Source organism: Entelurus aequoreus, linkage group LG02 (genome assembly GCF_033978785.1).
Source record: "Entelurus aequoreus isolate RoL-2023_Sb linkage group LG02, RoL_Eaeq_v1.1, whole genome shotgun sequence".
In the NCBI taxonomy this organism is placed as follows: Eukaryota; Metazoa; Chordata; class Actinopteri; order Syngnathiformes; family Syngnathidae; genus Entelurus; species Entelurus aequoreus.
The window spans coordinates 26,041,349-26,058,177 of NC_084732.1; the positions used below are offsets into that span (position 1 = coordinate 26,041,349).

The 16,829-nt window shown below is 40.1% G+C and overlaps 1 protein-coding gene across 2 annotated transcripts in view; it reads left to right on the forward strand.

Moving 5' to 3' along the window:
• Positions 1-16,829, forward strand: part of cd276 (CD276 molecule) — a 234,835-nt gene that overhangs the window by 125,831 nt on the left and 92,175 nt on the right. For both annotated transcript variants that reach the window (XM_062024208.1, XM_062024215.1), the window contains 2 exons: positions 6,022-6,159; positions 15,927-15,968. In XM_062024208.1, the coding sequence (XP_061880192.1) occupies positions 6,022-6,159; positions 15,927-15,968 (180 nt within the window). The remainder of the gene's footprint in view (positions 1-6,021; positions 6,160-15,926; positions 15,969-16,829) is intronic.

A 16,829-nucleotide genomic window follows, 5' to 3' on the forward strand; every position in this document is an offset into this window, starting at 1 on the left:
TGACAATTATACCATCACATGGTATGAAAATGTGATTGATGTACTTTTTAAAGCAATATGCACCTTTTAATGTGAAGCTTACTTGGTGCAAGCCCACCTAAAAAGCTGCTGCACCAGGTAATGTCCAAGCACTCCATCCATTCCATCCCACGGAGGGAATAGAGGGGGAAAGAGAGGCAAGGTAAACAAAGCTATTAGAGACAAATCTATTTCAGAAGAAAACAGAATCACATCATCAAACAAGAGAAAAGGAAAAATATGATCCTGCAGCTCTATGGGGGCCCGACGTGGCAATGATAGCCGACTATGGCATCTGTCTTTATCAGTCTGCCTTAAGGGGGGGCAGTGTGGTCGGGAAAGTGTGAAAATAAAAGGGAATGAAAAAGACAGAAACCCGAGGAGCGTAAGGTCTTCTTAACTCGTGATGTGTTTGGTTCTTATCTGGCTCGGAGAGATGGTTATTCCTCTTGCCCACGTGTTTGTCTGTCAATACACTGATATTCTCAGATGGTCATCCTTTAAATAGCACAGTGAAGGGCTGGGAGGGGGCGAGGTACGTCGTCATCAGTCACGGCGAGCCCAGGGAGTTTCACGCAGCTTCATCAAAATGACAGGATGGACTTGACCAATTTTTTTTTTTTTCTTGTAGCATTCGCTTTGCAGCAACGCCACTTGGGACAAATATTAACCTTTAAGAGGCCCTTTAAATTCACTCACACATTTGAACCTAGTGAAAGAAAAATCAGCTTTACAAAGATTGCAATAGAAATATAAAATATTGTTCTTCAAGGAGTTAATCCGGGGGTCAGCAACCCGCGGCTCTCAAGCCGCATGCGGCTGTTTGGTGCCGCCCTTGTGGCTCACTGGAGCATTTTTAAAAAATGATTGTAAATGGAAAAAAATGGGGGGGAAATACAAACAAACTCAACAGTTTGTTTACATGTAAAAATGTTCCACTCCTCTGTCTCATTTTGTCCACCAAACAGTTTATGTTGTGTGTGAATGCACAAAGGTGAGCTTTGTTTATGTTATTGACTTGTTGGAGTGCTAATCAGGCATATTTGGTCAGTGCTAATCCATGCTAACATGCTATTTAGGCTAGCTGTTTGTACATATTGCATCATTATGCCTCGTTTTTAGGTATATTTGAGCTCATTTAATATCCTTTACTTTTATCCTCTTTGTATGTAATTTAGTTTTGCATGTCTCATGACACATTATATGTTTACAATATTGGCTGCATTTCAGATAGTTGTTTGTGCGCCATGTTGTTGCAGACCACAGCAAACATTACCTAGCTATTAAAAGAAGACAGCCTGTCGTTTCCTTTAACTTGGACACACACATCTATACCTTCGGCCATTAAAAGCTGGTAAACTGGTAATTTCCAGGAGTTATCTCACCTTTTGAGTACCCTGTGATTTACTAATGGTTTCTAATGTTGTAAAAATGGGTTGAATAAATATTACATTTCAACATTTCTGTCAACGAAGATTTGCTTCAGCCTGCAACACATTTTGATAGTAGGCTATTATAGCTAATATAGACACTTACATCGTGTGTTGCCTTCATTATAAGACTTATATAAGACTTTTAAAGTCATTTTAATTGTAGGCTATTATAGCTAATATAGACACTTGCATCGTGTGTTGCCTTCATTATAAGACTTATATAAGACTTTTAAAGTCATTTTAATTGTAGGCTATTATAGCTAATATAGACACTTATGTCATGTGTTGCCTTCATTATAAGACTTATATACGGCTTTTCATTTTTTCTATACAAATTTGTGTTTTGTATTTTTGGTCCAACATGGCTCTTTCAACGTTTTGGGTTGCCGACCCCTGAATTAATCTTTATCCTCATTATTATTTTTCCTTTTTTGCAGCCTATAAACTCAAAAGATAATATAACTGTACACAATATAAAAATAATAATACATTTATATTTCTGAATTGGATAATAATTTTCCTAAATACGTTTCAAGGAATATTTATAATTACCTCAAAATTTGTACAAAATGCAAAACTATTTTTAAGGTCATGTCTTTACTATACCAATCTTCATTGTCTTTACATTTCCCTTTTAACTGATACCCCATTTGCAAGGCCTACACCACACAGTTGGGGGATGAACAGCATGTGCCTTGCCCACAAAAAATGTGCCAATTCATCACTTTGTGATGCCAAACCACTTTAGTCGGCTATTGTTTTTGTTTTGAGCTTGATGGTGATGCTCGAGTGACTGCACTGGCTGACTTGTGACTGAGGAGGGCAATGCCATCCCACAACAGTGTGTGACCAAACTCGATTAGATTAGATTGTAAATGTGCCATGTGTCATTTCTTCCTTGTTACTAATAAGACTTCAGTCAGCCGATTCACCAAAGAATACCAAGCAAGAGTCCACCAAACACACGCTTCCAAACGTGTTGTGTTACGCCCTTTCATGAGTTGCAAGGAAAAAAACAGGTTCATGTAATTTCGAGCGTCTCTGACAGCGGATCATCTCCAACAGGATCCCCTCTCTTTGCCCTCCATCTTGGATTGACTGTACTCAAGCCTGTCTGTCTGCCTTGAGACTCCATGCCAAGTCTTTGCAGATGCTTCATCATTTCCTCTTTACAAAGCCAGCGATTTTTCTTTTTTCTTCCCTCTCTGTTATTATCTGGCCAGCACGGGTATTCTCTGAAGGAGGCCTGTTTGTGCTACCACCAGGCGCACAGCCATTCACTGGCTCTGCTGTTTTCTTTGCTTCTCCCTCTGTTCAGTTTAAATACTCTGGGGAAATTTGTCTGTCTCTGATATAGTTTTTTTTTTTTTTTTTGCTGCTGACCATTTTTTTTTTACTTTTTTGCTTCCGCTCATCAATTTGCCCTTTGCAGAGACACCGTAACTCACTTTTATGTGATTTTACAAGAGAGCTGTGTTGAAAATGCATTAATTAAAAACACAATTTATGTGTTAATATGCATAATCATGTTTGTAACCTGATCCCAGATGAAGATAGTTTACCAAAATGCCCTTCATTAGAACTTAGACAGCAGGGAAGAGAATGGGATTGTTAGCTACAGCCAACGTTGTGTGAGTGAAACAAGTGTTTTGCAACTGCAAAGCGGTTGACCATCTGGACTCAATGGAATGATTCAAAAGATGTTATATGAAAAGGCTCTTACACCGAAAGCTGAAGGTGCACACTGACTTCTGTTTCCTCTGAGAGTTTTCCTCAATGGACACATGCATAAAATTCGGATATCCAGGGTGATTCAAAAAGAATACGCCAAATTCGTCATGCATTTATTCAGTTGTAAAGCATCAATGGTCATTTGGTCTCGAAATCATATCTCAAAATGCTCCAAAACTGGCTATTCGCTTCACTTCAAGCAGATTAAATTGACTTTGTTTTTCAGCAAGATGGAGCACCGCCCCATTGGCATATCGAGGTTCGAACTTATCGAAAGTAAAGCATGCCTCAACAGTGGACTGGTAGTAGAAGTGCTAAAGACCTTGCTCTTTTTGCTTGGCCTGCCAGATCCCCAGACCTAATTGTGTGAGACTTTTTTCTCTGGGGGGAATGTTAAAGACAAGTGTTCCACCGTTGCCTGCAAATATCGATGACATGAAAAATCGAATAATAGCAGCAACGATCTGTGGTGAGGTTTGGAAGGAATTCTCATATCGTCTTGATCAGTGGTCCCCAACCTTTTTGTACTTGCGGACCGGTCAACGCTTGAAAATTTGTCCCACGGACTGGTGGGGGGGCGAGGGGGGGTAGTAATTTTTTTTTTTTTTTTTGTCATAAAGAAATACAATCATGTGTGGTTACGGACTGTATCCCTGCAGGCTGTATTGATTTGTATTGATATATAATGTACATATTGTGTTTTTGTTGATTTAATTTTAAAAAAAATATATATATATATATATATTTATTTATTTATTTTAATTCTTGTGCGGCCGTGGCCCGGTACCAATCGGTCCACGGACCGGTAGCGGGCCACGGACCGGTAGCGGGCCGTGGCCCGCTGTTTGGGGACCGCTGGTCTTGATGTTGTCTGTGCTGCCGATGGTGGCCATATTGAGTACTTGTCATCCCATTGGGTTGAGTTTTTTTCTTGCCCTGATGTGGGATCTGAACCGAGGATGTCGTTGTGGCTTGTGCAGCCCTTTGAGACACTCGTGATTTTTGGCGTATTCTTTTTGAATCACCCTGTACTTTAGAGAAGTCAGTGTACAGCTTGTATAGCAGTCAAGATTATAGAAACACACACACAACACAAAAAGGGATGGGTACAAATCCGGTACTTTTTTGGTACCGACCGAATCCCGCAGGTCCTACCGGGCACCGATTAAGGTGAAATCCAACGATGCTATTTTATGGTACCTGGGTTGCACGGGTTTTAATGCCTGGTTGCTAACCCTGCCGGCTCTTTGCACTTCGGCACTTGGCGATCACTCCAGCAGCACTTAATTCGAGGGAATGTTGCAATGTTCAATGCCAACAAAGAAATGTACTTAAAAAAACGCTCCGACTTAAGTAAAAAAAGGCTAGATTGCTTCCAAAAATGTGCTAGCTTAATTATAATGTGGCAATGCTATTGGCATGGTACTGATTAGCATTAGCGATTTTACATGGCGATTTCAACACCACCAAATTTGTTAATGAAAACTACAACTAAGATGCACGTTAAAATCAAACAGCTGGTACGTAGTAAGTACATTACTTACGGTATTAACACTTTTTAGGGCTCAACAAAAAAAATCTTTGATTTGAAACTGTAACTGCGACATACCATATTTTTTGGACTATAAAACGCATCGGTATTCAAGCAGCACCCACCAAATTTTGGAAGAAATAAATGTTTTTACATATATTAGCCGCACCAGACCGTAAGTTGCAGATATGTAATAGTAAGAAAAGTTTTGGAAATGTTTATTTACATACCTTCATTGTTTACAGACGGTGCCTGTCACACGGCAGTAAAACGGCTGCTCAAACAAAACTAAAGTCATAGTCATGGACCCAATAGCTGCGGAAGCTAGCTCTGAAATCAGCTAAACATACTCAATAACTCCACGATAACGTTTTGGTGAATTTACGAAACTGAAACAATACAAAAAGAATGCATTATAAGTTAACGACACTAACAGTGACACTTGTAAAAGTATTAGCATATTCGCTAAAGCTAACATTGCTAGCTCGATTACATTATGATAGCACTTATGAATACTCCTATGGTCATCACACATGGAACGGTTTAGTACGTATGAATTGTTGTAGTTATATTGTAAAGTTTACAAACATTGCTTAGAGTGATGATTGAAGAATCCTTTTGAGCGGAACTTGCGACGCGAAACAGGAAGTACATTGCAAATCCGCAGCACCTGCAGTTAGCGAACTCTTACAAAAGATGGCACCATAGCACAAACAATACCACACCTTTTCAGTGTCTGTCGGCGTAACATGAAAACTATTTGTTGAATACAAAACACTATGGCCGTTAGCGAAGAAAAGTCCATTAATTTGCCACACCGTTTCATAAGCCACAAGGTTTAAAGCGTTGGAAAAAAAGTAGCGGCTTCAAGTCATAAAAATATGGTACTTGCAAATGTAATTAAAAAAAAATTACAGCAGTTATCATAAACACCTCATTTTTAAATGTTGCAGTACAACATTTGATATTATTAACATAAACAATTAACACACACAAAAGTACTGTTAAGGAATTGGTACTGTATCAGTTAAAATGTGACCATCTCTAAACAAAAATTAGTGTCTTTCCTTCAGTCAAAGCATGGTGGTTGTACTGTCATGACCCGGAGCTGCATGACTTCTGCCGACAAAGGAGAGTTGTGGTTCATTGACCGGAAACATGATTTCACATTGACATTTTGAATCAGTGGGTTTTGCCTACACTCGAGTAAAAAAAAAAGAAAAAGAAAAGAACTAGAGTTCCTTTATAATGGACTAAAGTTTGAGAGCGAGAAAGCATTGTAAATTCTTACCTTCATCCCCGATTCAGGTCAAAACATCTCCTTCCCGCCGGTGGCACTATGGGTGACAGTCGGCCTGGCTGTGTGCCTCCTGGTCCTGCTCGTCGCGCTGGCCGCCGTCTGCCGCAGGAAGATCAAGGAGAGCTGCGAGGAAGCCAGGAGAGAAGGTATGTATAGAGGGCATTCAACACCATCACAACTCACTGGTTATGCCTCCTCACCAGCCTACAATCAATGTTTCATCCTCTTGGATTATCATTTGTGGAGGCTTTTCATTTGGAGGACACAGGAAACAAACGAGACGTTATAAGGGCATCAATCACAGGTTATGGGATGCAGTCGTACACAAAACTATCCAGAAACCACCGTGTGTTTGGCTAGGAGGGCTTCAGATCAATAAGTGAAGTGATACTTGGAAAAGGCAACTCAATTTTTTTAATGCATTTAACAATGTAAATATTGGTAATCACTGACACAAATAATTTCTATTAAGGTGAAATGTGTGTGAAGTGTAGCTAGTGGATAAGGTGTTAAAATATAGTATGGTTGTACGGTATACCGGTATTAGTATAGTACCGCGATACTAATGAATCATATTCGGTACTATACCGCCTCTGAAAAGTACCGGTCCCTACCGGTTTGGCATCACAACATCTTCTTTCGTTTTTTTTATTTTATTTATATTATGTTTATAAACTCAGGAAATATGTCCTGGACACATGAAGATTTTGGATATGACCAATGTATGATCCTGTAACGACTTGGTATCGGATTGATACCCAAATATGTGGTATCACCAAAAACTAATGTAAAGTAGCAAACAACAGAAGAATAAGTGATTATTACATTTTAACAGAAGTACAGATAGAACATGTTAAAAGAGAAAGTAAGCAGATATTAAATGAACAAGTAGATAAATAATTCATTTTCTATCACTTGTCCTTAATAATTTTGACAAAATAATAGAATGGAAAATGACATAATATGTTACTGCATGTGTCGGCAGCTAAGTTAGGAGCCTTTGTTTGCTTACTTACTACTAAAAGACAAGTTGTCTCGTATGTTCACTATTTTATTTAAGGACAAACTTGCAATAAGAAACATATGTTTAATGTACCGTAAGATTTTTTGTTAAAATAAAGCCAATAATGCAATTTTTTGTGGTCCCCTTTTATTAGAAAAGTACCGAAAAGTATCTAAATAATTTTGGTACCGGTACCAAAATATTGGTATCGGGACAACACTAAAATATAGTATTATCAAGTCTTTTTTTTTACCCCAAAAAAGTCATCAATTATCCAATTTTTGAAAGACAATACACTTGTTGGCTCGTGTTCTCATCTCAAGGGCTGTTATAAGTCATAATACGTTATTATAAGTATGTTACAAATAGAAAGGACCATTTTTCTGTACACAAAAATGAAATATTTTGAATCCAATGTCATTTTAATTACAGTTGTAGATTTAACTATATTTCCTTGATCAACTATGGCACAGGTGTACGTATTTTTTGGACTATAAGGCGCACTTAAAATCCTTTAATTTTCTCAAAAATCGACAGTGCACCTAATGTACGGAATGTTTCTGGTTGTGCTTACCGACCTCAAAGCTATTTTATTTTGTACATGGTGTAATGATAAGTGTGACCAGTAGATGGCAGTCACACATAAGAGACACGTGTAGACTGCAAGATGCGGCCAGTAAACAACACCAAAACTTGAAATGTTCCATTGAGAATATAAAACATTACACACAAGGCGCTCAAAAATCTGTCAAAATGTTTTACTACGACTTTGGTAAGCTATGAAGCCACACCGCTTAATGGATTGTGGGAGCATTAAGGCTACTGTAGTCAGACGAATTGTGCTTCAACATACAAGTATTATTATGGTGTGTGGACCGCAAAATAGCACCCATTAGCAGACATGTTATCTGGCGTTTTGTCTTGCAATATAATGCAAAAACAACTTTTCTTACCTTCTGGTGCCTGCTGATGTGTATTTGGGATCTGCATAAGTCCTGAAAATGTCCGCGCTTCCGCCATTGTAGTCCGTGACAACACCCTAGTCGATAAGCTTCTTCTTTTTCACTATCTTCTTGTTATGTGACATTCATCCTCCGCTGTTGCCATTTCTATTATCAAGTAGTGTAAAGTTCTAACTTATATCTGTCAGTAGACTCACTATGAAAGCGCTAAAAACTACCAGTGTAGTGGGTTTACATAATTCACCCATGGAACTTTAGTTTGGCATTGTTGCTGCACTAGTGAGCCACGGATGAGGAGATGCTGCTCCTTTATTGATATTAGTAAAGTCTGAATGTCATTAAAACAGTTAGCTCCATCTTTTGACACTTCTTTTACTCCTGTCCTTGCACGCTACACCGCTACAACAACGGGGAGAAGACGCTGTCAAATGAGACCGCCCACAAAACGTCGCATCCTGAAGCGACGGTCAGAAAGCAACTTGAAGATGTCTGTAAAACATAATCCATGCAACATTTTGACCAAAGAACCACCATTACATGTTATGTAGACCACAAGGAAGTGTTTTAAATTTAGAAAAAAATGTGACCGATATAATTCGCATTGTAATCCGGTGCGCCTTTTGTATGAAAATAGACCTGAATAGAGCCGCTCATCGGCAGTGCGCCTTATAATTTGGTTCGCCCTATGGTCCGAAAAATACGGTATTAGTAGCGGTTTACTGTACAACCCTCTAGTCCCACAATTACACAACAAACCCGACAGCAATGGAGTTAACGGCTGAGAACTTTTTTTTACATTCATCATGCTTCGGTTAATGAATAAACGAAGAACTACATGGAGAAGAATCCGCCATCTACGACTGTTGTCTCTTGGGAATTTTTTGAAGGTCAGTAACGTTAATGTTTTCACATTCGCAAGCTTTTAAATTTTAGTATAGTATTATTATTTAGTATTTTAGCCTAACATTAGCAAGCGTATGGCAGCACGGTGGTACAGGGGTTAGTGCATGTGCCTCACAATACGAAGGTCCTGAGTAGTCCTGAGTTCAATCCCGGGCTCTGGATCTTTCTGTGTGGAGTTTGCATGTCCTCCCCGTGACTGCGTGGGTTCCCTCCAGGTACTCCGGCTTCCTCCCACCTCCAAAGACATGCACCTGGGGATAGGTTTATTGGCAACACTAAATTGGCCCTAGTGTGTGAATGTGAGTGTGAATGTTGTCTGTCTATCTGTGTTGGCCCTGTGATGAGGTACATAGCGACTTGTCCAGGGTGTACCCCACCTTCCGCCCGATTGTAGCTGAGATAGGCTCCAGCACCCCCCGTAACCCCAAAAGGGACAAGCGGTAGAAAATGGATGGATGGATTAGCAAGCGTGGCAAGCTGGCTAACATTACAAACTAACGTTCCAAATTAACATGTAATAGAATATATAACTTATGCAGAAATTGTGCATTTTTCTCTGGCTCTACCTGAGCGAGTTTGCATCGGAAATGCCTCACTCTGAAGGGCTAGATTCATACCCTCTACACCTCGTTATGCCCACTACCCCTGTATGCAAAGAGTCATTGGGACACCACTACCTTCACGGGAACACGCAAATTGTAGGGATAGGGCTAAAAAATAGGGCGACGGGGTGTATTTAACTATTTGTTAAAGCGCAAAGACTCAACAGAGCCTCTGCTGGTTGCAGCCAAGTAATACACTCCATTTGGATTAACACATGGTTTCATATAATGTGTCAAGGTCACAAACTGTAAGTAAGTTAGATGTAATTATTGGATATGATTAAAATCAAAAGTAAGATTACTGAATCATTGTAAATATTTGAGTGGGCCCCAGGCCCCGCTATAGTAGAAAAGTTGGGTACTGGGATAAAAAAGGATAAGGACCCCTCCACTGAATAGTTCACACCATTCTCTACCGGGAGGAAAAATCTATTTTCTGCGAAGGTGACTTATCTTTCGAATTTCACTATTAAATATTTAGTTTTACTTCGAAAACCGACAAGCGCCCTGTAGTCTTCGCGGCACAAACGGACAAATCTATGACCAATCAGTGGATCGAAATTTGATGACATCATCCAACATTGGCGCCCATGTTTGCGCACTTTGTGTCTGTTTTGCTGTGATTGTCAGGCTGCTTGGCAACACTACATTGGCCCTAGTGTGTGAATGTGGGTGTGAATGTTGTCTGTCTATCTGTGTTGGCCCTGCGATGACGTGGCGACTTGTCCAGGGTGTAGCCCGCCTTCCACCCGTGTGCAGCTGGGATAGGCTCCAGCACCCCCTGCAACGCCGTAAGGGACAAGCGGTAGAAAATGGATGATGGATGGACTTCCAAAACCCAGGAAGACTCCATAATGTGGTCCACAATCTTAATTAAAGGCCTACTGAAACCCACTACTACCGACCACGCAGTCTGATAGTTTATATATCAATGATGAAATCTTAACATTGCAACACATGCCAATACGGCCGGGTTAGATTAGTAAAGTGCAATTTTAAATTTCCCGCAAAATATCCTACTGAAAACGTCTCAGTATGATGACGTTTGCGCGTGACGTCACGGATTGTAGCGGACATTTTGGGACACCATTGTGGCCAGCTATTAAGTCGTCTGTTTTCATCGCGAAATTCCACAGTATTCTGGACATCTGTGTTGGTGAATCTTTTGCAATTTGTTTAATGAACAATGGAGATAGCAAAGAAGAAATCTGTAGGTGGGAAGCGGTGTATTAGCGGACGGCTGCAGCAACACAAACACGTAGCGGCTACGTCGTAGCCGGTGTTTCATTGTTTACATTCCCGAACGATGACAGTCAAGCTTTACCATTGGCCTGTGGAGAACTGGGAGAACAGATACTCTTACCAGGAGGACTTTGAGTTGGATACGCATGCTTGTGGAGATGGGACAACAGAGAGTCTTACCAGGACGACTTTGAGTTGGATACGCGGTACCGTGAGTACGCAGCTGCGGCTTCCGAACATTTGATCGCTTGCCCGTACGTGCGTGCCGCTATGTGCATGTCACGTACGTAACTTTGGGGAAATATATGTGCTGTATGAACTTTGCAGAGGTGAACGGTACTTTGGGCTGTGGGATTGAGTGTGTTGTGCAGGTGTTTGATTTGTATTGGCGGGTTATATGGACGGGAGGGGGGAGGTGTTTGTTATGCGGGATTAATTTGTGGCATATTAAATATAAGCCTGGTTGTGTTGTGGCTAATAGAGTATATATAGGTCTTGTGTTTATTTACTGTTTTAGTCATTCCCGGCTGAATATCAGGTCCCACCCGCCTCTCACAGCATCTTCCCTATCTGAATCGCTTCCACTGCCCTCTAGTCCTTCAATCTCACTTTCCTCATCCACAAATCTTTCATCCTCGTTCAAATTAATGGGGAAATCGTCGCTTTCTCGGTCCGAATCGCTCTCGCTGTCTGAATTGCTCTCGCTGCTTGTGGCCATGATTGTAAACAATGTGCAGATGTGAGGAGCTCCACAACCTGTGACGTCACGCTACTTCCGGTACAAGCAAGGCTTTTTTATCAGCGACCAAAAGTTGCAAACTTTATCGTCGATGTTCTCTACTAAATCCTTTCAGCAAAAATATGGCAATATCGCGAAATGATCAAGTATGACACATAGAATGGATCTGCTATCCCCGTTTAAATAAGAACATCTAATTTCAGTAGGCCTTTAATTTATCAATTATTATGCCAAGTACATGGTTAAGGAGATACTGAAATCCTTGTTTACCTTACTAATCAAACATTAAGGCCCTTTCAACCCTTTCCTGGGCCTTCATCAGGATAGAAAACCTTACCGATGAGATGCCTGATCAGGAAGTCATCACGACACCTCAACAGCCGAAGCAACTTTCGAAACCCAGAGGGGCCTCTGTGTAATGCATATATACCGGGATGTGGGATGGCGGGGAACGTCGTTACTCGGTTGCAGTAATTAGCGTTGTGGAATGGCCAGGAATAACCGCAAGTGCGGGCCACTAAAAAGAAAAAAAAATCTGACTGGAGATAGAGGGTGCAAAGCAACCAGCTCTGCTGTAATGAGATCCGCTCAGAGTGGAGGAGACATTTAAATAAAGGTCAGCTAGTGTCTGCAACAGGGCCTAGAGGTTTAAAAATAAATATGGAAGTGACACAGACTTAGAGTAGAGAGTAAATAGCTCCACGGAACATATGAAATGAAATGGAAATGAAAAGAGAGTTAATATAATGCAGTTCCTCCCATGAGCAAAGGGCTCTCGGGGTTGTGTGGGCCCCTTTTTGCTGGGTGGGAAGGAGGTGGAACTACTTGCTGTCAACCCTTACACCAAAAGCACGATTGATTATTTGGTTATCCACCTTATTGAAATGTAGAGGCTTATATTCTGTTCCCTTCCTTCCTACAGTAGATCTGCAGTCTTTAAAGTAGAGTCGGGGTGTGTGCCGCCTTGATAGAATGACACTGTGTGAAAACAGATGAGAGGGGGATTATAATAGCATTCCCATGTACAGTACATATAAGCAGGGTGTGGATTCCAAAGAAGCATGGGACTTAATTGCAGCTGTCTTATCTTTAAATGGTGTTCTCGGGCCCGAGCCAGATTGGAGTTGACTCTCTTCTTGCCGCGTCTGGATAGTGCGGGTGCAAGGGGTCACTAAAAGTGGGGAAGCGAGTAAGTAATTTATCATCCCTGTCATAATGTATGTAGGGCTGTAGAGTCTGGATCATAACGGAATCGAGCAGCTTGGGCTATTGCAGTCGGCAGTGGAAGCTCCAGCCCATTGCACGGGTGGCGTTAATAAAGCTTTCCTTTTTGTTTCACCGTCGCCTTTTTACTTCATGACTCAATAAAAGCTTCTATATCAAACATTTTATATAGAATTGATTTCTTTCACCTAGCACATACTTTAAACTGCTCTAATAGTAGCCTCTTTTTTATTCACCTGAACTGCAAAGAGGACAGGGTGTTAATTGGAGAGTAGTGGTGTCCCGAGCCGATATTGATACCAGTCTGATATCAGCAAAAAAAACAAGTATCGCTTGCATCTAAAATTTCTGATATAAGCTCCGATACAGGCAGTCATGTTTACCTGTGCAAAGTTTGACAGCCAGTTAATACCTAAATGTCCTCCAGAAAGCACTCAATGTTGGTATTTTCTTGTATTTTAAGTGAAGTCCTTTAAAAAAGGTAAGTAGGCTGTAGGTTATTAAGAGCTAGCAGCTACACAGCAGCCAAGCACACAATAGCACACAAGCTAGAAATGTGTGGCAAGTGTTCTGTTCCAAAACAGTAATCATAGTCGATGGGCTACTGATAAATAAATGAAAGTTTATACTACGAAAAATGTATTTGATCAATTGTTTTATGTATTTCTGAAATGCAAAAGGTACATTTGTGATAATGAGTGTGTACAGCAGCATCTTTTGCACCTTTAAAATTGGAATTTTAAATGTTTAATATTGTGGATAAGTGTACTTGTTTTGAATGTGCCAGGGGACTGGAGATGGAAAATAACCATTGGCTATAATCTCACATATTTACTTATCAAATGTTCACTAATGTGTATTGTCCCTTTTAAATCTCAAACCGCCAACATTTGTCAGTACAAACAAGTATCAAATATGTATAGTTTTATATTACTGACGGCGTGGCGAAGTTGGTAGAGGGGCCGTGCCAGCAATCGGAGGGTTGCTGGTTACTGGGGTTCAATCCCCACCTTCTACCATCCTAGTCACGTCCGTTGTGTCCTTGAGCAAGACACGTCACCCTTGCTCCTGATGGGTGCTGGTTAGCGCCTTGCATGGCAGCTCCCGCCATCAGTGTGTGAATGTGTGTGTGAATGGGTGAATGTGGAAATACTGTCAAAGCGCTTTGAGTACCTTGAAGGTAGAAAAGCGCTATACAAGTATAACCCATTTATCATTATAAATACGTCTTCTAGGCAGTATTAGAAAGTATCCAGTAACAAACGTGTCCGCATCATACAACTTCTTGTGTCATGCACTTAATTTAATGATTTTTTTATGACCTCCAGGTGTAACCAAAACACAAATTAACATTTCACTTCATACCTGCCTTTGTTCTATGAGTAATTTCACTTCATAAAACCTTTTCTAACTTTCCACACGATAGAAAAATAAAAGTATGTGCTGGATTATGATCATACTTGCCAACCTTGAGACCTCCAAATTCGGGAGATTGGGGGGGGGGGGTTAAGGGGGAGGAGTATATTTATAGCTAGAATTCACTTAAATTCAAGTATTTCTTATATATATATATATATATATATATATATATATATATATATATATATATATATATATATATATATATATATATATATATATATGTATATATATATATATATATATATATATATGTATATATATATATATATATGTATATATATATATATATATATATATATATGTATATATATATATATATATATATATATATATATATATATATATATATATATATATATATATATATATATACATATATATATATATATATATATATATATAAATAACATAAATACTTGACTTTCAGTGAATTCTAGCTATATATAAATATGTATTTTATTATATATATATATACATATAAATAAAACAAATACTTGAATTTCAGTGTTCATTTATTTACACATATGCACACATAACACTCCTCTCTACATTGTTGTATTTGAAAGTGCAATGCTTTGCAGCCAGTAGCACAGCCTTTGAAGGAGCATAGGTATGGGCAGTGTACTATTCTGGGTTGGAGTCAATAACCAGGCGAGGTGATGAGGTTACATCTCTTTACTTCATATTTCAGAATCGACTCTCACACTTGCCGTCAGGGTGCGCAATACAACGTAAACCGTTGGCCAACCAAAAAGTGACCTGGAGGGGGCGTGCCTTAAGTCTGGCTGGGAATCGGGAGAAATTCGGGAGAATGGTTGTCCCGGGAGATTTTCGGGGGTGGCACTGAAATTCGGGAGTCTCCCGGAAAATTCGAGAGGGTTGGCAAGTATGATTATGATTCCTGCTGAAATCAGATCGGGTTAATATCGGTATTGGTCAACACTGAAGGCATTGTATTGTACGTGGATAATTTATATTGGAGAGAGTCTTGTATTCCAGACATTTGAAATCTCATTTGAACTTTTTATTTTTTCTTTAATAATGATTTGGAGTGCATGAGAATGTGTCAATGGAAACATATCTGCCTTGGACCACCTAGGCACGTATAATGAACCAATATAAGCACACAACACAGCAGCAACAGAACCAATGTTGTAAACGTGGTAAGGAGCAAACAGCTAAATGTAGATTTTACTGTAACAGCTGATGAACCATACTAACATGATATAGTGGATACAGAAGTAGATAAAATAAGAAAATACGTATTGATTAGGAGGTTGCCTACTGCCACAAATATTGTAACCATACCCCAGATCACAAAAAGCTGAAGACCTGTGTGATATGTCGACACATCTCGCGTCCTAATACATGATGGTGTTTTTCAAATGTGAAGTTTTTTTCAGCCTTTTGGGTAAAAATGTTGGTCCGTCTGCACGTGTTTAAACCCACTTGTTTACATAACATATTTTCAAATGATAAATCTCACTATCCACCTTTGTCATCAAAAAGAGTTTGTTGGTGTTGATTTTCTTCTGTAGTCTGCAGCTGAAGCCCTATGTGTGAACTTTCCCGGTGAGATGGATAGTATGTTTGGGGGTGGGTACACCCGTGATTGCGAAAGTGTACGGTGTGTTTGTTGCGACGGGGGCACTATTGTGTTGAGCTTGATGGTCATAGAGGCGCTCTCATCACAGCTTGTCTTTTGAGCTGTGAAGGATCAGTTCGCCCCAGGCTGGTGATGAAGTGTCTCCATTGTACGCGCTCGCCTTTGTGCCTCGCCTTTCCACTCATACAAGCTCGTCTGTCTTTTCCACAGCTGAAGAGGCCAAGGAGCTGGAAGAAGACGAGTCAAAGACAGGTCAGCCAATCCGAGCACCTGGTTCCCCGCCTCACACACTTCAAGGGCGGGAGTCACGCACCACACAATAACGATACCACAATTACTGCGACGTCACAATACCTGTTTGTTTGATGACAGAGGGGCAGAAAAAAAACACCAGGCGGGAATTATGTTTGTGTTGCCAGGTTTGAGATCAAACAGTGTACAATCAAGTGTGTACACAGACCTAGAGACATGTGCAGTAATGGTTCTTTTGTATCCTGGTCCTGCTTCAGCTGTCTCAACTCTAATAAACAGTCTTAGTGCTGCAGCTTTGAAAACTATTTTCAAAATGTTGCTTTGGGGAGATTGTATGTGATCTAAAAAGCCCATTTTGTAGAAGATGTCTGCAATTGTCGAACTGCAATCATACTTTCTCCAGTGGGGTGCAAAACACATAGGGCCTGATTTACTAAAGGTTGTGTATTAAAACATGTGCAAACTTGATAGCACATGCATAGCATAGTCTACTAAGTGGGCAAAATAAGGAGCGCAATCCATTTAGCGCAGACCTGGGCAAACTAAGGCCCGGGGGCCACATGCGGCCCCGTTCAGCTTTTCAATCTGGCCCGCCGGACATTCCCAAATAATTTTTTTAGATGTTTAAGATGTAAAGTGTAGCTGCCATTATGATGTGCACTCACTCAACTATACTAAGTCTTTACATGCTTGGAATCTGCATCATATACTAGTTACTATGCTCATCTAATTAGTTACTATGTTCATCTAATTAGTTACTATGGTAATGTAAGTCACAGCTGGTCAGACGAGGTAAGCAGTGTGGGTGGGGAGCGTTTCCACAGAGTGTTTCCAGAGTGTGAAATGTGGGTGTCAGGGACA